This window comes from Eptesicus fuscus, chromosome 7, assembly GCF_027574615.1.
Source record: "Eptesicus fuscus isolate TK198812 chromosome 7, DD_ASM_mEF_20220401, whole genome shotgun sequence".
Lineage (NCBI taxonomy): Eukaryota > Metazoa > Chordata > Mammalia > Chiroptera > Vespertilionidae > Eptesicus > Eptesicus fuscus.
Genome location: NC_072479.1, coordinates 20,011,861 through 20,035,846, shown reverse-complemented (window position 1 = coordinate 20,035,846; position 23,986 = coordinate 20,011,861). Strand labels below are relative to the sequence as shown.

Genomic DNA, 23,986 nt, shown 5'->3' with positions numbered 1-23,986 from the left:
CATCACCATTTCACGGATGAGAAAACAAGGTTAGAGAGCTTATGTGACATTTATGAAACCCCCCCACCCCGCCCTACAAAGATGAGAGAATTACAAAGATGTTTGTGAGCTACAAGGAAATAACCACATGCTGTTTACCGCTGGCTCGGGCTGGTGGTCCGTCAGTCTGTCTGTCAGCAGCACCGAGAACTGTGAAGTGGACGGGCGTGGTTATCCTCCATGAAGTCTACTTAGAGTCAGAAGATATTCCTCAGGATCGCTCGTTTTCCTCACAGACCCCTCCTAGAACTCTCTGTACCTCTCACCTTTTAAAGAAGTTACTTATACTTTCTAACAAATATAGCTTCCTGGCCTCACGCGTCCCACAGGTTTCTTCACTACCTTCCGGGTGCCCTGCGACCCTCAGGTCCCTGCCTCCCACTGCCTGCTGGCTCTGCCTGCCTCCGCAGCCCGCGTCTGCCCAGCACTGCGCCCTGTCTGTGGCTTTTTCTGACAACTGCAAGGAGCAGCCCTAGGGGCAGGGAATGATTGAAAACTCCCCTGTTTTGTTTTGTTTTTACTTTCAACTCCAGGGTGGGGAGGGTGTATTGAGCACTTAGTATGTGCCATTTTCTGGCACATACTAAGTGCTCAATAAATGTTAGAGCCCCCCACCCCCCTCCTGAGAGGGGTGGAGGCTTCTCCTCACTTCCTTGTCCAGGGACAACCGGGTGCTACTCCGGGTCGGAGCCTTTGCTATTTCCAGATGCTCATTTCCAAGTACCGTTGACTCTGTATGAAGCCAGCTGACCTGATTCCACAGACCAGAAACCTGACTGCGTATCAGACTCACCTGAGGGGCTTAGAGGTGCAGACTCCTCGGCTGGCCCTAGACCTCCTCAGCTGGAGTCCCCGCAGGCACTCTCACAAGCTCCCAAGGTGATTCTGATCGCCTGTCCCCACCTTGGGACCCCTGCCCACTGTCACCGTGCAGGCATTCAGAGTGTGAGCCCATAAAGGTCTGTGGCCCTTCGTCCGATAAGGTGTGGCGGTTTTTCTGGTCTTGCTTATCATTCTGTCTGAACCGCTGTCATCTTTCTTTTTAGGTGAGGAGAGTTCGAGTTGCAAACTGCCATAAGCATAAGTCCTGTTCGGAGTGCCTAACAGCGGCAGACCCTCACTGCGGCTGGTGCCATTCGCTACAGAGGTATCTCTGAATGCTTTCTCACAGCTCACACCTTCAGAAAAGTGTCACGCACGGAACACTTGTTGCCCCACTCGAACAATTCGTTCCAACGACCTGGGGGCACTGACCTCTGTCCGACTGAAATATCATGGTGTGACCCGAATTAATTCCCAGAGATGTTCCCAGCCAAGTCAGTGCTTCTCAATCATTTGACCCGGACCACTCAGGGTCGCCCACGCCGGGGGTGGGAGGGGCAGGCAGGTGACATAAGGGAGGATGGGCTCGAGCTGTCAGGCTGCTTGTACTTTCTGCAGAGTTCTCCCAGACTCCCGAGACAGGCGAAGGTTCTCCCTCCGGGAAGGTAGAAGAATAGGGCTGTTTGAAATTTTTCAAATGAATCCTCATAATGTCACGTATTCGGTTGGTGCAGCGGAAGCCTTATTATTGATGCTGTTGTCTCTGAATGCGCCATACAGCTGTGGGCCTGATGTACAACCTCAGGCTCCCGGCAGAATCTGCCCAGCCTGCTCTTGAATTACGATGCTCACGACCCATCTAGGCTCAGGGGCGACTTGGAGCCGCTTCCTCACCATGGCAGCTCGTAGCATCACTGGGACCCGCCTGGTTGGATTGCTGTTGCCATGGCAACCCAGTACTCGCTCTCTATAGAAGCAAGGAGGAGAGAGCCTGAGCCGCAGCTCAGGCTGGGGAAGAAAAAAAAAACAAACCATAACAGTGTCTGTCAGTTTGGCGCTTTCCGTTTTCAAAGGTAAAAAAGGATAAGAAAGAGTAGAACAGGTGCAGAGAAGCTGAAGGCTGAACAAGGGGAGGTTTGAGGAAAGAAAAGAGGACTAGGAAGAGAATTTGGGAGCCTCTAGGGGATGAAGCCAAGAGCAGTAAAGGGAGAGGGGGGAAATACAATGTAAGCAAGAGGTCCAGAAAACAAACCGAAAATATAGGGGTGGAATTAATTAAGAGTTCACGGAGGACGTCCAAAGCTGAGATGCAGCAAGACGCATAATTGCCTGTGCCTTCCCCTGCGCCTCCTTACTGGGCTGTTTCCGTAGAATCGCTGGCAGACAAAAGAAGCAGGGCCAGGAGAATTCTCATGAATAATTGTAACCGGGTAGGAACGTTTTCTTCTTGTCGCTTGCCCAAGAGTAGAGTTTAAGGAATTAGCTGATCATGAACAGCATCTCATCATCGCACACCCACTAAGCAGTCTTGCCGTAATCTTTCTGATCCATTACACTTATGTAGGTTCCCTGTCTGTATCTGTAGGGCTACATGCAGGAGTTAATTCAGTGCCTGTGGTGGTGGTGGTGAGGGTGATTAAATAGCCACACATAGCGAGTGGCTACCGTATTGGCAAACACAGGACATGGGAGATGTCCAGGCTGGTGATATGAATTTGGAAGTTAGTAGTGTTTAGATGGACATAAGGAAGCCTTCAGACCATGTTGGAGAGGGAGTGTAAATTGAGGGGAGAAGTAGTTGGAGAGCTAAGCATAGATGTGGGGCAGTTCTTAGGGGTCAGGGAGCTGAAGAGGAAACCGGACAGGGGAGGGAACAGCCAGAAAGGGAAGAGGAAAATCTGAAAAAGGTGGTCTGGGAAGCAGAGGGAGGAGGGAGCATCCGCTGTGCCAGATAGTGCTGCGAGGTCAGGCAAGAGAAGAGACTTAGCAGGAGCTGACTGGGGACTGTGACCAGGACAGTTGGGGAGGTGGTGCTAAAGCTGCCAGAGAAGATAACAGGAGGCAGAGCAGAGACAACTCTTTAGAGGAGCTTTGGTGAGAAAGGTAGCAGAAAAGGGAGCTGACGCTGGGGGAGAAAGTGGAGTCCAGACAGTTTTGTTGTTTACGAGAGGCATGAAACCACAGTGCATTTTGGGGCTGTTGGGAAAGGTCCAGTAGAGAGGGAGAAACTGATGATGCAGGAGAGAGAAGAGAGCTGTGGAGTGTGTCTTTGAGCAGATGCGGGAAAACATGATCTGTCTAGTACACCAGCGGGGAGGCCCGCCTCACACAGGAGCGTGGGACAGTCCTTCTTGGTCATGGGAGGGAAGGTGAGGATATGGGCCCGGGAACAGGTAGGTGATGTGAGAACGCACCATGACTTTTCATATTGCTTACATCATTTTCAGTGACTTAAGACAAGTGAGAGTGAGGAGAGGTGGGGGAGGAAGCCCTGGGGTTTGAAGGGAGAAGAGAGAGAAGGTGTGAATTAGAGTGGGAGAGAGAAGGAGATGGGACATAGAGAATCACTACCAGGAAGCTTTAGGGCCCACTTGAGGTGGGTCGTCTTGCTTTTGAAGTGAGAGCAGTATACATGGTTTTGCTTTCGTAAGCCACATTTGGGTCTGTTGGTGTAGTCATAGAGCAGGTGAGAGTTAGACCGAGTCAGAGTTGGGGCTTTGCCAGGAAGTACTTAAAGAGGGGGCAGAGGGACCTGGATGCTGAGGGTGCATGCTAGGGAGGGACCATGATAGTGATATGGATATTGATACTTATAATAGTAGACTTGGGGCCTTAAACTATAAGTGAACTCTAAGGAGGGGGGTGAGGGATGTGAGAAGGCGGATCTGTGCCCTGGGGGTTGCAGTTGGGGGGAAGACTTATTGAAGCTGGAAACTGGAAAAGGGTAGTGGTTGGACTATGGGAACTTGAAATTAAGGTCATGGAGGGGGTGGAGTTACTGGCAATGACAAGATCTAGGGTATGATTATGTAGCTAAAGTCGGATGGAGGACAAGATTATTGGCAGAGCGGTCAAGGAACGGAGGTGTCAGCGTGTTAGGTGGATTGATTATCTGTGTGAAAATTGCAGTCACCAGGAACGACTGTGGGAACAGTGTTGGAGAGTGGGGAGCCCGATATTCAAGAAAAGGAAGGCATGGGCCTGTCGATGGGGGTGGTTTGCAGATGGTTACCACAGGAAGGAATTTGGGGTGATGTGGACTGATGGCATGAGCTTCAAAGATGGGGGTGGGGGCTGTGGCAGGCTTAGAAAGAAGGGAAGAAGAATTGTCCAGAAGAGAAGGTCAGATGCAAGCAGGACACCTACCATGGGGGAGAGGAAGCAGCCAGCCCTGAGCAGGCACACGGAAGCTGTGTCCTCAGGCAGAGCCAGGTTTCCGTAAGAGCAGGTGAAAGGAAGAACCGGAGAAGAGGTTGAGGACATGGGGCTTCTATAAAAGCCTGCTCACTGCTGCCCCTGCTTCTGCTCTTACTCCCCCACCTCTGCCTTTTAAACTCTAAACCAGATCATGCCATTTCCCAGCTTAATAACCTCCACTGGCTTCCGTCTTAGAGTTCAGCCTGACTCCCTTACCCCCAGGGCCTGCGTTCGAGGCTTTCCATAGTCTGGCCCTGCACTACTTCTCAGACTCTAAGTCCACGCTCTCCTCCATCTCCCCTAGCCACACTGGCTTCCTTTGTGACTCAGGAACATGCCAAGCTTGTTCCTGCCTCAGGGACTTTGCACTTGCTATTTCCTCAGACTAGAATACTCTTCCCCAGATCTTTGTACAGTTGGCTCTTTCTTGATTATCATATCCCAGCTCCCACATCTCCACGGGATCATCCAGCCTGAAGTAGCCTCCCCTCACTCAGTGGCATCACTGCTTTATTTCCTTCACGGCCCACCACTATCAGAAATGATCTTATTTCTGGATGGAGGAGGAGGAGCGTTTGGGATGCACCGCAGTGCAGGGGTGACTCTCCCACAGGCAGCGGGCGTGGTACAGCAGGGGAGGAAGAATGCGGGTCCTGCCCGCTTTCTTGGGATTGAATCAGGGCTTCAATGGGACCTGCAAGTTTCTCTAGAAGAGAGACTAGATGAGATGTGTGTTTTAGAACAAGCAAAATAGACCTTGAGTCTGCCTCTTCCTTTATTCAAATGTAAGTTGCATAGGGACCTAGTCTTGTTCATCATCGTATTCCCCAGACTCTAGAACAGTGCCTGGCACATAGTAGGTCTATATTAAATGAATGGAGTAGAATGATTGGGAAACTCTACCAATGGCAGAAGACTTGTGCATTACGTATTATATAGCACTCTGGATTTGTGGGCTGACGGACCTTCCCACCCATGTCAGATTACTTGGTTTCACACTGGCTTGGTTCTGGCCTGAGATTTAATAAAAATAAGCTTCAGATCTCTGACTCACATGAAGCTCCAGTGCCATTCAAAATTAGGAATTCTAAAGGGGGATGTTTTCTTATAACTGTAGAGCATCCCACTGTGTTTTTTTTAAATGCCGCAGATTTATTTAGAAAAATAACTTATTTTCTCTGTAGAGAAGGTTGAGCTTTCTTGCCTATGTGTCTAGAAAGTGGATTTTTTTTTGGGGGGGGTCAAGAAAATGATCTTAACTTCCTTTGGTTGGGGTGTTAATAATAGGCATCCATTATAAGCAGATAAAAAGCAACTAGATAAACAATGAGCTCTAAAAAGTCTGGTATTTTATTGTTGGAACTTCACATCCAACCTGTGATGAATTTGCCTGTGTGGGTGGAAAGTGAATTTTTGCAGGCTGAATGTCTTGGGTTGGGAAGAAGTTTCTCAGTTTCTCCCATATTGCAAAGCATAGCAACTGTGTTCAGTTATGGATTTCCACAAAACTGGCAATCCTGAACCAATGAACGGATGAGGTTCCAAAAGTTCACGTGTATGTTTGGCACTCAGAATGCATTTTCCCATAGAAACAATGTCATCAGTCAAGGGCTGATTCCCAAGTCAGCCCACACAACTCAATTTATTTAATTTCAACAAATGTTTATTGAATATCTACCAAGATCCCAATGTGGGAAGTCAGATAATTAGCTGATATTGAGGAAATCAGTTGCCACTCTTGGGCTTAAGGAATTCACACATTAACTAGGAGACAGACGTGTCAATGCTCAAGGTTCATTCATTCAGTTGTACATCCAATCAGCAGGTATTTTTTGAGCACCTGCAGTGTGCTAAGCCCTGTGCTAGGTGCTTGGGATGCAGTCTTTCTTGCCTACGTGGAGCTTGCAACCTAGTGAGGGATGTAGACAAGTGTAGTAGTCAGGGTTTGCTCCAATAATACTGAGTAACAAACTCTTAGTGATTTACAAGAGCAAACATTTGTAGGGTTTTTTGTTTGTTTGTTTGTTTGGTTTTGCTCCTGGGTTAGCTTCAGCAGGGGTGGGGGTTAGGGGCCTCAAGCTGCAGGTCAAGAGTTTGATTCAGGTCTGCTTCACACATCTCTCATCCTGCATATGCTCTTCTCAAGGCAGAGAGATGAAGCACAGAGTCCAAGTTAAACTCTGCAGCTCATTCAAAGCCTCTGCTCAAACCATGTTTGCAAGCAAGTCATATAGCCAAGCCCAACATCAGTGGGGTAGGTTGTTATCTTCTGCCTGTTCCAGTGGGAGACAATGCAAAGGGACATGGCAAAGGCTATGGAGGTGCCATTTCAGTGCAGGAGAGATCGAAGAATTGGGAACAGTAATCCAGTCTGCCTTAATCAGGAGCTACCACCAACTTACTAGTGAGAAAATAGAATACAGTAAGGGTTATCACAGAGGAAGCAAAGGGTTACCTGGGAAACCATCTAACCCAAACTGAAAAGGTCAGGGAAGGCTTCCTGAAGGAAGGGATGTCTAAGCTGGACCTAAAGTGTGAGCAGATATCAGCCAAGTAAAGAGGGGGGAGGGGGCGGGCAGAGCTGGCTCAGGGACCAGGCTGTGCCAAGTCCAGGAGCTATAGGAGAGCCTGGTGCTCAGTATGGATGGAATGTAGTCTAGCGGAGAAGTGCTGGGAAATGAGGGTGGCAAGCTAGGCAGTGCCAGGTGAGGCTGGGTCTTACAAGCCATGTTAAATTTGGATTTTGTTGGAAGGACTTTGGGGAGCCATTGCCGGTGCTAGAAGAGAGACTAGATGAGATGTGTGTTTTAGAACAAGCAAAATAGACCAGAGGGGACACTGCTGGAAGCTGCAGATCACGTAGAAGGTGGCGGTAAGCCAGCAAGAGACTCGGGGCTGAATTAGAGAGAAGACGGTGGCAATAGGAAGGAGTGGGTGGATTTAAGAGCTAGGTGAAAGATAGACTTGACAGGATTTAGCGATTAATTGGATTCCCCCTTGAGTCTGACACGCTAAAAATAGGGCCATAAAATGAAAAATAAAATATCCAGGTGGCCACTGTTTTTCTGGAAGATGTATTCTTTCTCTTTTGATATAAGTCCTCACAAAGGAAAGAAATGATACCCAAATGTACTAGTACACTGGATTCCTACTGTGTCCCAGGCACTGGACGAGGCACTAGGTTGGAGCCCAAACAATGGGCACCTAAGTCAGATGGGGAAGGACTTCTAACAGAGCCAGGGCTGAGTGTCAGAGGGTGCAGTGGGTGGGTTATCACTCTTTTCCAAGCAAGGCAGGACTTTGGTGGTGAGATTATAGGAGGAGGAGTGCAGGTGTCTGGCTTGGGTGCCCAGGACAGAGTTGTCATTGCAGAGCAGGATGGAGGAGGAGGAGCGTTTGGGATGCACCGAAGTGCAGGGGTGACTCTCCCACAGGCAGCGGGCGTGGTACAGCAGGGGAGAAAGAATTCGGGTCCTGGGATCAGCTTGCTTGGGATTGAATCAGGGCTTCAATGGGACCTGCAAGTTTCTTTTTCCTGCCAAATCGCCTCTTCTATACAGCAGGGTTCTAATCTTGTAGGGTTGCTGAGAGGATTAATCAGATGATGTGCATGAAATCCTAGGCACAGTGCCGGTTCACAGTAAGCACTCAAGTAACGTTAGCTATAAGATGGTGGGACCCCGGAGGGGGGAGCCATCACTTGTAACCAACATTAAGAAGGCTTCCGAGAGGACGTGGCATTAAAATTCGGCCTTCCGGCCGGAGGAGACTGTCCCCAGGGAAGAGGATGTGGAGGCACGTCATGCAGAGGATCCAGCAAGGAGAGGTCTCTGAGGGAGAGGCGGATGAATTGTATCACTCCAGCTTTGGCTCAAAAGGCTGGGTGTGGCCAGGGTGAGGAGGGCTCTGAGCTTGGACTTTATTGGTTGCTGCTGGGAACTTACTAAAGGGATTTAGCAGAGGGCTGACATCGTATTTGTGTTTTAAAAAGGTTGTTCTGATGGCAGTGGAGAAGATGAACTGTGTTAACCTAAGCATCAGCTGTACCGCACTTCCCCTCCCCACCCTTCCAGGATCCCTGTCTCTCGGTACATTTTGTAAAGGGTGAGTTTATCTCATGTATCTTCCTGAGTCTTCTACTTGGCAGCTGTTTCTCCAGATTTCACGAACCTCCCCACCTCTCCTAGCACCGCCACGGGGCTCTGCTTGCTTTGGCCCCAGTTATATAAAGGAACCAGGGCTCTTTAGAAAAGGGGCCACACTTGTCTTTATTGTCCCATCCTATAGTGCCCCGCCCTGCACAGGATGTGTACAGGGTGGGGACAGAGCCCCCACGCATGCTGATTATAAGGTGTTGGCAGGCTCCCCTTGATTATTTGTGTGAATTTGACATTTGCCCGTATTCTTCATGTTTCTTTCATGCTGATAGTTGTAGACAGCCAGCCCCTGGGGGCCGTTGTTAGGTCTTCAGCTGCTGGTCATCTATTCTGCACATGAGACTGTGAACACGGTCATTTCTCAACTTGGCCTAACAACAGGGCTCTGTGGCCAGTTCCCCGTCAGACTTTCTGAAAGGCTTGGGGTAACAGAAGGGGGTTTTGAACACAGAGAGAAAACTGAAATTTGAATGCTAAACATATGTGTGCCTCAGAATAACAATCAAAGGAGTTAAATAATTTGCTTATGGCCACATCCAGTTTCTTGCATTGCTCTCCTGCCTTGAGGTCTGCCTTTCTTCTCTCCTCCAAGAGACATTCCTTCCTCAAGGCTCCCCAGGGCTAATAATTAACCCAAAGGCAATGGGCTGTTGTTGCCCTAAACCTTGACCGAGACAACCCCTGGGGCCTGGTAACCTTTTGCCACATTCTCCTGAAGCCCGAGTCACTGCAGTCCAGTCTGCCGTCATGAGAGGTGGACAGTGCCACAGAGAAGGCCACTGAGGGCTTTTCGGTGGAGGAGTCCATCAGGTGTGCCCACTTATTGTGCAGAATGCAGTTGGGTGCCCTTCCCTCAGGGAGCCCGCCTTGAGCCAGGCTGGGCCAGGGGACGGGTCTGCATGCATGGAGAAGAATATGCTGTGTCATGCACATTCTAGCCCATGGTCCATTTCGGTCTCCTCGAACCCTATGAAGTAAGGTCTGTAGGAAGAGTAACCCGTTGGGATGTACAGCAGTGCCAGGGGTGACTCCCACGCTGTCAGTGGGAGCGGTCCATCAGAGGAGGGGTCCATCAGAGGAGGAAGAATGCAGTACCCACTTTACAGCCTTAGGTTGTGTATTTGTTGCTAACAAATTACTGCCATCTTGATAGCTTAAAACAACATATATTTATTTATCTTATGGTTTTGGAGGTCAGAAACCTGCAATGGGTTTCACTGGGCTAAAATCAAGAATAAAAAGGGCTGTGTTCCTTCTAGAAGCTGTAGGGAGAACCTGCTTTCTTATCTTTCTCTAGCCCTGGAGGCAGCCTGCATTCCTTGGCTCCTGGCTCCTTTTAGCATCTTCAAAACCAGCGGTGTAGCACCTTCAGATCTCTCTGCTTCTGGACGCTGTTTCCATCATCACATTTCCTTCTCTGACGCTGACCCTCCTGCCTCCTCTTATAGGGAACCTTCTGAGTACTTTCGGCCCACTCAGATAACCCAAGATAATCTCCCATTTTGAGACCCTTGATCTCCTCCGCAAAGTCCTTTTTGCCATGTGTAGTAACTTATTCACAGGTTGCAGAGGTTAAAACATGGACATCTTTGGGGGCCATTATTCTACCTGCCACAGGTTGAATAGGTACTAGTAGTGCAGGGATGAGGAACCTTTTTTTCTGCCAAGGGCCATTTGGATGCTTTATAACATCATTTTCGGGCCATACAAAATGAGCAACTTAACAATTAGCCTGCTGTATTTGGTCAAACATTTAATTAACTCACCCCTAATGCCTTGGCGGGGCCCTCGGGCTGGATGTTCCCCACTCTTGAAGTCGTGGAACCAGTATTCAAATCTAGGCTTAGCTCTAACTGCCGAGCCAGCACCATTGCCTACTCTGGAGTAAAAGGGAAGAGGAACAAGAAAGAGACACTGTCCCTCATCGCCATGGGACGTGAGGGGAGAGCCTGGTCCAAATGGACCCTTCATGAATGACGGATTATGCATAAGAAAGATAATGGGACTCTAGGCCAGCCTGAGTTAAAGAAACCCTTCCACCTTGAAAGTTAAGCATCCACACATGTATTTATTGAGCACCTTGTATGTGTCAGACACTGTTTCAAGCGGTAGTTCTCTCGCAGTGAAGAACGTTGCCCTCTTATTCTTCTAAGTGAGGTGTGTTCGTTTCCCAGGGCTGCTGTAACAGCTGACCACAAACTCAGCGGCTTAAAACAACATAGATTTAGTCTCTCACACTTCCGGAGGCTAGAAATCCAAAATTAAGGTGTCCGCAGGGCCATGTTCCCTCAGGTTCAGGGGAGAATTCTTCCTCTCCTCTTCCAGCTCCTGGTGGCTCCTGGTGTTTCTGCTCGTGGCCGCGTAACTCCTGTCTCTGCCTCTGTCTTTACATGGCCTTTTCTCTTTGTGTCCAAATCCCCCTCTCCTTTTTCTTATCAAGGTACCAGTCATTGGATACCTTAAATCCAGTATGATCTCATCTTGAGATTCTTAACTTACTTCACTGGCAAAGATCCGATTTCCAGATAAGGTCACATTCTGAGGTTCTGGGTAGACATTAATTTAGGGGCAACATTATTCAACTTACTCTGTCAGGGAAAATGGACGGTGTAAAAATTCAGAAAGAAATAGCATGCTAGATGGCGATCAATGCCATGAAGAAAGAGAAAGCAGAGGAAGGGAATGCTGGCTGGAAGCAGGGGAGGTTGCAGCTTCCAACCAGCGAGGTCCTGGAAGGCCTCACCGAGACGGGGACAGCTGAGCCAAGGCCGGGGATCACGTTCAGCTTTGGGGATGTCTCCCTTCACCAGGGTATGGCCACATCTAGCTGACTGGCCGGGAAGACCGTTTGAGACAGACGATCATTCTAATTCTGCATGCAGTCCTCGTTCCTTTCCAACCCGTAGAGGAGTGTCTATGCAGTGACACTCCTTTACGGTCCAGTGAGGCTCTAATGACAGCAATAATGATAATAATGGGATTTGGGGGAGGCCCCTCCTTCCCGCGTAAGAACCCCATTGTGCCGACTAATTGTGTAGAAGCAAGTAGGACAACTGTCTGTGGGGTGGAAGCAGTGGGGGGAGCAGAGAGGAATATGTGATTTGGGCCTCGGGCATTACTGAATTACCCTGGCAGAGGCCGGACCGTGCATACGGGTTCCCGAGAATGCTGGAAGGGATCAGGGGCCTTCTAACCCTGGAGAGGGGTCTTGGGTGACCCTGAATCCCCTGCATTCTTCACTTCTATCAGCTGTTAGAGGAGCTGTGAATGAATCCTACTTACTTCAAAGCAAAAGGTGAAGATGGGAAGAAACCAGTAAGGGCCACTGGTCCACCCTGGTGCTTTGACAGCTGACCGCCAAGTGGCAGCACAGGGGGACGTGCACCTTCCACAGAAGCCTGTTTTGTTTGGAGAGCAGTAACGGCGGCCCTCGGCGGCCAAACTGCTTATCGGTGCCATCTCTTAAATTGATGCTCTCCGACTTGGAACAAGTACCATTAGGAACACCCCTTTTAGTAAATATATGTTTTAATGGAATAGATTTTTTTGAAATGACCTTATCTCGGGCAGCAGGCACTTTCATAAGTATGTATCGATTGGCTTTAAATCCCTCAAATGCTCTCACTTGTCCTTGTAACCTAGCATTTGTCCTGTTCCCAGCAACTCCTCCATGTTCTTTTCTTTTGTAACGTTTTATTACATTTGAATGCTTGTATTCTGCTATATTGAGCATGGGCCATTTCTGATATGCCAAGGGTGGTATTTAATTCTGCTTTCAGGAAGATGAGGTGTTATTGCCACCTGTTTACTGGTGGGGAACCTGAGGCCCAAAGCGGCTAAGAGATGTGCCCCATTACATGGAGAATGTGTGGGAGAGCAGCTTTGAACCCAGATCTTCTGACTCAGAAGGCATCATTTTCCCACTTTTAGTTCCATGCTACCTGTTTTTGTTTCAGTGCCTCACTTAGATTCGCTAGTTCATAGTCTGCATTTGGAAATAAAATTCCACTTTTAGTACACTCATCACCCACAAAGGAAACACATGGGGTGAAGGCCGCAGATCCCTTTTGTGTGAGTGGTTCAGTCTGCAAATGTGTTTTCTGTGGGGTAAATAGCTCAAAGCTTTAAGACAAAGGCTGGTTTTCCACTGCGCCAGTTAACAGGCCGACCAGTGAACAAAAATCAATGGAACAACTTATGCTGGTATCATGGAGACATCGACAAGAATTTAGTCACTTTAAAATTTAATCCTTAATCCAATTCAGCTAACGTTTGTTGAATGCCAGCAGTGCGCCAGGCCCTGTACCAGGCCCTGAGGGAAACAAAGATGAATGAGACTCTGTGCTGGAGAAGTTCACAGGTTAGTATAGGCAGCAGACACTGAACAAATAATTTCATTACGCCGTGGAAAGTGCTCTCATAGCTGGTGCTCAAGGAAAGACCCCAAAGAATGCTTTGGTCTTGGGAGGAAAGACAGGTGTGATTAAGACTCTTCCAAGAAGCCTTGAACTGCGTGTGCCTTTAAACATGGAAAAGGCACGCTGAACGTTGGCTTGGTGTCTGTGAGCAATGCAAATGGGCCTTCTGGTCAAGCTTAGTGCCCAAATCCCTGTCTCCTCACTACCATGTTGTGTTTGTTTGGCTTGTGTCACCTAAATGTTTGCCTAAATTCTTTTTACTTGCCTGTGTAATAAATATAATGCTACTACTAATATTTATTGTAAGCCTCAGCTAGATAGGTATATGTTTTTGTAACAACTCCATGGCATAGAAACTAATGTTATCTGCCTCTCTGCAGATGGAAAGCCTGAGACACAGAGACAACACGTGATTTGTCCAAGGTCACCGGCTTGTACATGGCAGAACCACTCTCTCCTTCCTTCATATATTCTAACTAGTCTGATCTTTACTAGTCTGGTCTTTAACCAGTTCCTTGCAGAGACCAAGCTTTATGTGAACTCAAGGCCTAGGCACATGCTGTTCCTTCTGCCTGGAATGCTGTTCCCACGCTTCTTGATGTGGCCAGATCATTTCATCCTTGAGCTCTGAGCTGAAATGCCACCTTTCTTGCCTAGCCTTTCTAAAGGAGTTCCTCCCTGCTATATTTTTATTTTCTGCAGGAGACTTACCTTGGTTTGAAATTGTTTTAAATTATGGTCTGCTTATTTGGTTCCTGTTTGTGTGCCTCGCTGGAATGTAAGCTCATTAAGAGAGGGACCTTAGCCGAAACCGGTTTGGCTCAGTGGATAGAGCGTTGGCCTGCGGACTCAAGGGTCCCAGGTTCGATTCCGGTCAAGGGCATGTACCTTGGTTGCGGGCACATCCCCAGTGGGGGGTGTGCAGGAGGCAGCTGATAAATGTTTCTCTCTCATCGTTGTTTCTAACTCTCTATCCCTCTCTCTTCCTCTCTGTAAAAAATCAATAAAATATACAACAACAACAAAAAGAGAGAGGGACCTTAAGTGACTTATACACTGATGTGTCCCCAGTGCCTACTACAGTGCTTGGTGTCCGGTGGCACTCAGTAAATATTTGTAGAATGAATGCCAGATATGGTACCAAGCTCTGGGGGCGCCAAGATGAATAAGATTGGCCTTTCCCCTGGGGAACTTACAGTCTAGTCAGAGGCAAATCAGCAACTAATGCAATGTGCTGTATATACCGGGAGCTTGTGTAAGGTGCCATGGGGACACAGAGGCAGGAGTGACTATTTTGCCTGGAGGCTGGGCATACATGGAGGAGGTGACAGTGAACAAGTCTGAACAAGGAACACAATCTCACCAAGTATTGCAGGCGCCAGGGCGTTCTGGACAGTAAGGGCAGACCTGCTAGGAAGAGCTGGGATGCTTGCACTGCATGTGTTTATCAAATAACTGCTCTCTGCTAGGTGCGATGCACTAGATATTAGGATCTGTGTTTTTAAGAGCTTACAGGCTAAATAGAGAGACAGACTTATCAACCCACAATTACCTGGGGTGCATTTGGAGAGGAAGAGAGGGGCTAGATCATAGTGTGTGGGTAAAGAGAGGGGCGTGGAAGCTTGTGTTCTAGGCTCCAGGTCATGAAAAGCAGGCACATGGGTAGAGGAGTTTGAAGTAGGCAGAAGGGTGCCATTGAAAAATTTTAATCAGAAAGTGATAGAATCAGCTTTGTGCTTGAGCATGACCTAGATATCGGCGTGGAAGCTGATTGGAGCCACTGGAGGTGGGAAGGAGGGAGACCAACTAAAAAGTTGCTGCAGGGGCCCAGGTGAGAAGCGATGGGGGAGGGTGGAATGCAGGAGATAGCACAGAGTGATGCTTAGAATTAGTAGATCATGATCAATTGAGTATGACAGTTGAGAAAAAGAGCCCCCCAAAAGGCCAAAGTTTTCTAATTTGATCCACCATTTGGATTGCTGCTCATTAACCAAGATGGGGCAGTGTTTTCCAACGTGTGTGACTAGAACTTTTGACCCTCAATCAAAAAGTTGGAAGACAGTGCATCATTCAATCCTGTCTTGGGAAGTTACAAAGCACACTATCATATTCAAGGCTCTGAGAAGTCCTGCACCAGAGAAACTTAACTAGTGTTTCCCAAACTTCTTAGCAATAAAACCCTTAACATGAACACCCCTAACAACCCATAGAACACACTTTGAGAAATGAAATAAAACCTATATTTTCCTGTATGGCTCATGTTCTGGGTGGACCTATTTACTGTTATCTTAGCATTTATGATGTTGCTATCCTGGTACAATTTTGAGGAATTTGGCATAGCAGTGAGATATGGACACCAATGCCAGAATGCTAAGATTCATGCCATCCTGTCTAATCTGTCTGCATCTCAGTTTCCTCATCTCTGAAATTTCCCCTTTATGGGGAAAAGGTTGTCAGGATCAATGAGTAAATTCCAAGAAAGCCCTAGAAACAGTGTCTGGCCCATGGGAATGGTTCAGTTAAGTATTAGCTCTTGTGAGAGACAATTTAGGATAGGAAGTGAGACCATTGACTTAGAAGCTAAACTGCCTGGATTTGTGTCTCAGCACCTCTGCTTACTAACTCTGTGACCCTGGGAAAGCAATATGGAGCCTTCCATGCCTCAGTTTCTCCATCTGCAAAGCAATTATTATACCTACCTATAGGTTTGTTGTGAAGAATAAATGAACCAAATCACATGAAAGAATGTTGCCTGGCATGTGGGATGTTTTTGCTTTTGTAAAAAAAATCTAAATTGCCTCTGTGATTAGCATAATTTTATCATGACTTTCAGCCCCAGCTATGACGATCCAGTTTTTCAGCTGTCTCAGCAGCATTTTGGTCTTGTGTTTTGGCATTTCCCTGAGTCTGGACGCCTTGACTTCAGACTTAGTTTGTCACCACGGCTTCCTTTTTTTTTTTTTTCTATTCAATTCAGTTTGGTTTCTTCATCACATGGACTGACAATGTTAATGAAAGTCCTCTGATTCCGGGGAGCACCTGGCCCTCCTCTGGGCTCTGTGCCTTTCCTAAAAATACAGACATCTGTTTCAAGTCACTTGGCAGAGACCTTGGGATGCTCTTATAGCAAAACGTCCCCCCAGGGTGGACACCGTCTCCTGACCCCTGAAGGAGAGGCTGGATTGTTTCCTTGTTACAAGTTTTCTGATATTATATCAGCACAGACTCTTTGGAACGGGGTCTCACCAGCCCCCACATTCAGGCCAATTACCTGGTATTTAGTTATCAGTTTTCTCAGGGACTGTCTGCTCTTGGTGAACAGTTACATTAAAGAATGCTGATGAAATTCCAGGGGCCCAAAGTAGAAGTTGTATTTCTGAGTTCAGAGTTTCTATTTCAAGGTTGAGTAAGTGGTAAAGTTTTACTGAGAGATTCTGGCCTAATAGAGTGAGGTCCTCAAGGTCCCCCAGCCTGGCCCAGGGGCATTTCACCTGCCTGGAAGCTTCAGCTCCTGCTCAGAGGTGGGTCTCCCAGTTCTTTATGTTGGCATGGAAACAATTAATAATTTAAGCCATACTTATTAAAAAATAGAAAAACTGTATAAATACAATACTATAATAATAAATGTAAAAGTCAATCCAGCTGGGCACTGTTCCCAGGTTACCAGCTGAGCCGAAACACAAATAAGTAAAGAAGAAAAACTACTATATGATGCAAATGGTTCGATCTCATTGTTTTCTGCTTCTCTTTTATTGCAAATATGTACTATTGAGGTAACATTATGGATAAATGGGTTTTGTGAACGAACTTGAAAAACCTAATCACTGTTCATAACATTAGTTCTATGGGGAGAAAAGGTATTCCATATTACAAACAGATGGTTTGCAAGCACATTTTTAAAAGCACAATCGTTTTTTAAGCTGGGGCCTCCTGAAATCTGAACCTATAGTTGGATATTCTGTGTCCGGGGTGATCGGTGAAAATTAGAGACCTCTCAGAATCCCCACCCCTCCTAAATCCTAAATCCTCCCCACCCTTTTCATCCTAGAGACTATTCCTCACTTACTTTATTCTCTGCTGCTGCAGGCCTCATCTCCGTCGCCTTGTCCTAACCAAGTCCCAGCCCCATCCTGCAGCACTGTGGGACCCCAGTAGTCCAGGAGGAACTCTGAGGGTCTTTATCCTTGTGCACCTTATGAATGGCAGCTAGGGCTCATAGGAAGCCATGCAGCTGAGAGGCCAGGTGTGTGGCTCTGAAGCCAGACTGCTGTCCCTTGGCTGTGTGACCTTGGCATGGTGTTGCAGTTGTCTGAGCCTCGGTTTCATCCCTATACAATGAGGCTGTGTGAGGACTAGCGGGGAAGTACTAACTGCCAACCCTCAGACCAGTACCTGGCATGGGGCAGCGTCCCGTCCATGTCCATGCAGCTGCGTGGTGGGGTAGTTACTAGCGGATATTAGGGTTTAGACAGATTTCCATAAACTCAGGAAGCAAACCCACAGAATGAAAATATTTTCTGAGTTCTAACCAGCAAACTTAGAAGCAAATGTCTGGAATCTCCCTGTTCATGAGTCGGGGCCTGGGTGGGTTTTGAACATACTTTATTAGGAGTTAGGGGTGGGGGAGGGGTGGTCCATGTACACATAGTTGAGTGGAATATCAAACTCTTACTATTTAGAGTAAATTAAGCTGTACAGCAGATTTTATAGCAAACTGATAAGAACAAGCCTTCTTAAATAGTTTCATTCACTAAATTGTTTCTGAATACAATGTTTTTCACCTAAGGAAAGCTTTTTTTAATTAACTTATTGGTGGGTTGTTGTGTTTTTTTTAATTCAAGCAATTTTTTCTTTGCATTTGAGATTGTTTCATTTCCTAATTTGCGAATGGGCTAGTGTTGCACATTGGCCTTGTCATGTGAGCATGAGATCTAGCTGAATAAAGGACTAGAAAAATAAAATACTGACTGGGATCTTAGGACGTTGGGGTGGACTCCCAGCAGCAGCTGGGGCAAAAGCAGTGGTGTATGGTAATGTCTCTGCCATTTTCTCCAGAGTTCACTCATCCCAAAGCGAATCCAATTTCCCTCCTAGCTGTGGCCTGAAGAAAATGAAATGAAGCCAATTAAGAAATCATTCTATCTGGGAGTGACTCATTGAGGATCCCCCGCACCAAGCCTCGCGTCTGACTGAGATTTTAATTTTAGTTGAGCAATGGCTTAAGTGTTTATGCACTTGACCATTGCTTTTGTTCATACATGGGAGTCAGAGGGTTAGCTTTCAAAAGGGTTCATTTCAAAGTAACTGGTTTTGTTTACTAAAATGTAGGCACTCTAAGGTCTGCTCCCCTTCCGTGAGAAGTTGGAATGTGTGGGTAATGTGCTGCCATGAAGATTTTGTAGCTTGCAATATTGGAGAAGTAATAAGGCACTGTTGTTGGTTGGCCATCTGGTTATACATTCTTGGTGTCACGGTTTGGTTTTTTATTTTTTTCAATTTTATATTTTAAATGGTGAGAAGCAAGGAATGGGGGTTTAGACATTTCAAAAATGCTTTATAAACAAGGAATTCATGTTTAGTTGCTTAACATGGTTAGATTTTGTTTTTACCTTACGCAAAATAGGAATTGGAAGGTCTATTTCATACACACACACACACACACACACACACACATTTTCTTACAAAAGATAAACTAAAAACTTCAACTCCTAATTTGTTCCCTCTCCAACCCCAGATGTGAACTTTTAGCTTACATTAAAAATAGTCTTCTTACTGTAAGTAGGAGTCAGACATAAATCATAGGGAAACTCTAGAGAGAAAAATCACCAACAGAAAGGACCTATAGAGATTTCATATTTCATCCATTTATTCAAACATATTTATTGAAACCCTAGTATTTGCATATCATGCTGCCAGACACTGAGGGATTTGCTGAAGAAATATTAAAGACATCCTCTCTTCCTTTGAGGAGCTTAGAGCTTACTCGGGGAGAAATGACATAGACATATGAAACAGTTAAGTTGTAATTCAAGGCAGCATATGATTAAATACCAAAACGTGTGCTTCCAACAAGAAATGCTATAGGAGTTCAGAAAAGAGAGTGATAACTCAGTGGCACTACTGTTTTCTGCCTACAAATTGGCAAATCGTAGCACTATTTGTATGAAATATTTTACACTTGTTTTTTTGGCAGCCTTGGGCCTTGACTCCCAGGCAGCATTAAGAGCCTACAAAATATTTGTACTCCCGCCTCTGTAAAACTGGCTTTTTTTTTTCCTTTCTTATCGGCAGAGGAAGTGCCTTGTACAAACCGGAGAGCCCCTGAGAGGCAGTTTGTTCTTGCCAGTCATAATCTTTTCCAATTACAGAATTAGAAACCAGCCTCATCAGTCTCTGATTTCCAGTCCAGTGGTACATGTCCCTTCATTGCTAACTCCCCCTGACTTTGAGAGGTGACTTAATTTGAACTAAATGTCCATGACAGACGAGCTAGCCATCGAGGGTCAGATAAATGTATGGCTTTGGAGAATTGCCGGTGAAAATCCCCGTGGTCAGGTGTTAGAGGAGGAACTGGCACAGATGTAGGTGAGTTCAGACACAGGCGCCCTCACTGGAAACAGGGCTCCCCAAAATGTCATAATATGACATGCTGAGAATATTGTGCTTGCGGATGATGTTTAATGAAACTCACTGGCTTCCTGTTCTATTTTTGTCATATTCAAATTAGCACAGAGCTCAAAGACAAAATCATGGGGCCTAAATTCTTAAGAATTGTAAAAGAGAGAAGGGCGGGGAGGGAGGGAAGAAGAAAGAAACACCTGTAAAATGTCAATGCATATCAAATACACTGTTTGGGCCCACATCTCATTCTACTCGGATCCTCTCAGGGACTCCCACACTGAATGGAGTTACCGTCGGGTTGCATTTCAATCTCATGATTCATGAATTTTCAGTTTCTTTTACAATAGCGAGCGTCACTGTTCTCTCCCAGCTCTTCACTTGAGCGTTGTCCCTCAGGAGACAGAGATAACAGAGAGGTTTTCTTCTCTCCTTGACATTGTTTGATGAAATGTCTGTGGAGTCCAACGCCCCTTGGAAATAACGTGGCCCTGGGCGCTCGTTCTTCCTATGGGGCTGGCAGCCCTCTGGGGAAGCAAGAGGCCCCAAGTCAGCATGACCTGGAGTGACCGAGACATGGAGCAAACCAAGTGATCTCAGCACTCCGCTCTGATCATGTTTTCAGAGTAGCTGGCCCTGAACACAGCTTGGTTCATTGGGGGCCTCCTGTGAGCTGACTGACTTGGGAAAGTGGCCCTGGAAAGTACCTCCCCCATATCTTTTGATATAATTTGGTATATCTGAATAAATAAATGTTATGTAGCACACAGTTATGGAATATCTTATCAAATTCTTGGGAAGACTCTGCCCTTGACATATTTTTATTTCATTATCATACTGAGAAAGTACAAAATAGTAATGTATTGTGTGTGTGTGTGTGTGTGTGTGTTTTGTTTTTTTTTACTACAAAATAATTTATGCAATAGGTCAATATTCTGGGAGTGAATTGCAAACCTAAAATATGTATAGTATATAAACCCTTTCTTGGGCTTACTTTGCTAGGCTTTTCTAGGAGGGAGCTCTTTAATTTCAGAATCTGTGACAGGCTGTGCTTGTGATGTATTTGGAGATGGCAACTAAAGAGATGGCTCTGGAGTCCAAGTTCAACATGTTGTTTGCATTTGTTCTCTGCTCCCAGACATGATGGGAAACACGCTCTGCTGTGTTCCTGTTGCTTTTCATGGTTTTAGCTTCTCATTCCTATTCTTTCTCAAAATCAATAATCCACTATACAAAGCTTGGGGTTCTGTACTGACGCCAGTGAGAGAAAGTTTTAACTAATGCATGTGTGGGGTTGCTGTTTTGTTGCCCTCCCTTTTTTTCATAGGTGTACTTTTAAAGATGATTGTGTCCATCCAGAGAACTCAGAAAACTGGCTGGATATTTCGTCAGGAGCTAAAATGTGCCCTCAAATTCACATCTCTCAAAGAAGTAAAGATAAGGTAAGAGGAAAGGTCTTCATTTGTATCCATTGTATTGTCTTGTTTTGCACAATTGATGCTAACTTCCTTCTGTGTGTAAAATACCTATTAGCGATCAAATATGCTTGGTTAGGAGAGTCATTCACTTAATTAACTAATATTGAGAGCCTCCCAGACACCGTGCGCTCTGCAAGGTGCTGGGGAGATAGCAGAGACCAGGACACACCGCGGGCCTGTCCACGTGCAGTCAGTTACCCCGTGGAGCTGCAGATGAACCTGAATAGTTGAATTTAAAGAAAAGATGGACTTTTAATATCTTATGAGAACATATTGATTTAAAAAATAGAGAAAGAAGAAATCAACACTCATGGTCAATAAGATGCCTTAAATGTGGTTTAGTGTAGAATTTTGTTTTGTTTTATGATGCCTTTTCCTTGTGTGTTCAGGCTTCTCCTGACAGCTATTTTATGAACGTGGCTTCAAGCGCTATTGGTAGAGTGGAGAGAAACCGCTGTGGGCAGTGAATATTGTAAGTGGGGTCCCTTGGAAAGAATGCCAGTGGGCTCCTGCCAAGGCTGAACTGCCAGTCATCCCTGTCTCTGGATGAGAGAAAGGAAGAAATGAGTATATTCAAGCATTTTCTGATTCATATACTAACCATATCCTGTGGGAAGATGGAATTCCTGCCCTGCTCTCTCAACGTGCTGTAAGGAGACTTTGTCTCCCTAATTACGGCGCTTGTATTATGAATGATTGTACAGAACCCCCCTCAGCAGCCAGTTGACCTCACTCTGTTTTATTTGAATGTCACATTAATAAGGAAATGGGCCATTTTCTTTTTTCTCTTACACTTTGCCATTTCAACTAGCAAGCACCATACCACTTAAGATGATTTAACATTTAATAAAGGAGAGCCAGAGCATTTAATGAGCGATAAATAATAAAAGAATCAAGCTTTCAAGTCATGACTGATCAGAACTCAGGGTTTAAAGTTTTTTGGTTGTTGTCACTTTCTATTGTCTTCCTGGGGGGGAGGGGGTGTAAAAAGAACTTTCAAAGCCTTCATCCAAACAGGCCTGAGTCAAGAGTGAATAGATACTGTAAAAAAAGTGCGCAGGCATCTAAGCATAGGCATGACCAAGTTTTTATTTCAGTCTGAAAAAATCGTTGGTGCTGATAGAGAGTGATAGAAAATACCATGACCCTTGAATCTACCCAGGACTCTGATAAGTGGTTAAGATTATGCAAGATATATTTTTCTTCTGTCATTTTGAAAATTTTAGGGGTAACAATGCAGCTAAATATAGCGAGGGAATGGAACTTGTTTATTAAATAAAAAGTGCTGCTTATGCAATTTGCTTACCTATCTTGGGGTTCACTCTTATAAATTAACCACCATTTATATCTAGTCTGGATCATACAAAAATTGTTTACCACCCAAATAGCCACTACTACTTCCCTCCCCCCTCGAGTCCCTCTGTGGTTTACCCTAATCCCTCTAGTCTTCCCACACAACCATTACTCAATCTCTCCAGCTCATCATCACTCTCAAGATAAAGGAGATAAGGATTTAGTAATTTGAGTCAAACTAGCCTTTGAAACCAAGTTTGGACTGATTATTTTAACAGTGTTGTTAGGACATTTGACTCCATCTCTTGGTCACAATACTTCAAAAATATTTCTGTCCTATGGTCGTTCATGACTTACCCGAAAGTCTCAGGTCTTTGTTTATTTTTTTACTAGAGGTTCAGTGCACAAAATTCGTGCACTCGGGGGGGGGGGGGTAGTGTCCCTCAGCCCAGCCTGTACCCTCTCCAATCTGGGATCCCTCTCACAATCTGGGACTGCTGGTTCCCAACTGCTCACCTGCCTGTCTGCCTGATTGCCCCTAACCTCTTCTGTCTGCCAGTCTGATCACCCCCTAACAATTCCCCTGCCAGCCTGATTGACGCCTAACTGCCCTCCTCTGTCAGCCAGGTTGCCCCTAACTGCCCTCCACTGCAATCCTGGTCACCCCTAACTGCCCTCCCCTGCTGGCCTGATCAGCCACAACTGCCCTCCCCTGGAGGCCATCTTGTGACCACATGGGGGCGGCCATCTTATACAATGGTGTGATGGTCAATTTGCATATTACCTCTTTATTATATAGGATTTATTTTTATTCTTTTTTAAAATATATTTTAATTGATTTCAGAGAAGAAGTGAGAGGGAGAGATAGAAACATCAATGATGAGAGAAAATCATTAATGGGCTACTTCCTGCACACCCCACACTGGGGATGGAGCCTGCAACCTGAGCATGTGCCCTGACTAGGAATCGAACTGTGACCTCCTGGTTCATAGGTCAATGCTCAACCACTGAGCTACGCAGGTCAGGCAGATCTTTGTTTATTTAAATAATACCTGATCCTGACCTACAGAGAGGGCACTCTATGGTTTTCCTCCATTCTGCCCACTAGCTCTGTTCATAGTGTTTGCAAACTGCCCATCTTATACCTCATAGCATTGTAGTAACTTTCTAGGTAGAGAAAACCCCCATATAACACAGAGACTCTGTTCCCAAGAAGCTTAATCTCTTTACACAAAACAATGAGAAGGTAGTATATTCTCATCCTCATGAAGAAACCGGCATTAAAAAGAAATAATTAGAGCAATCCAGTTATCTTAGAGGGATTTCTATGAGGTTGAGTAAAAACAGCAAGATGCAGAAAAGTATGTATGGATCAAAAAGGCCCTATCTAAGTTTATGTGTGTATATCTCTTCATGGTTATTTGAGAAAAATATGGAAGAATTGATTACGAGGTTGGAAACATTAGCTCCCCTGATGGAATGCCTGATGTGGTGGAGAGGGAAGACATAGATAAGTAAAAAAACACAAACACAAAAAACGATGAATGGCATATCCCATTCTCACACTATGTAAAATTATGTTTGTGTCTACTGATAAGGAGATTTTAACATGCAGTAAAAATGGCTTATACTGATAAAAACAAAAACACCGGAATGAAGTATTTCCCACAAAGAGCATGGATTTTAAAGGAGAGTCACTAGAAACATTCTTTTACAAATTATAATGAAAACAAGGAATTTCACC

The 23,986-nt window shown here is 45.7% G+C and overlaps 1 protein-coding gene across 1 annotated transcript in view; it reads left to right on the top strand.

Annotated features, from left to right (window-relative positions):
* Window positions 1-23,986, top strand: part of PLXNC1 (plexin C1) — a 165,281-nt gene that overhangs the window by 56,626 nt on the left and 84,669 nt on the right. The window contains exons 4-5 of the mRNA XM_008143843.3: window positions 1,086-1,186; window positions 20,799-20,913. Of these exons, the coding sequence (XP_008142065.2) occupies window positions 1,086-1,186; window positions 20,799-20,913 (216 nt within the window). The remainder of the gene's footprint in view (window positions 1-1,085; window positions 1,187-20,798; window positions 20,914-23,986) is intronic.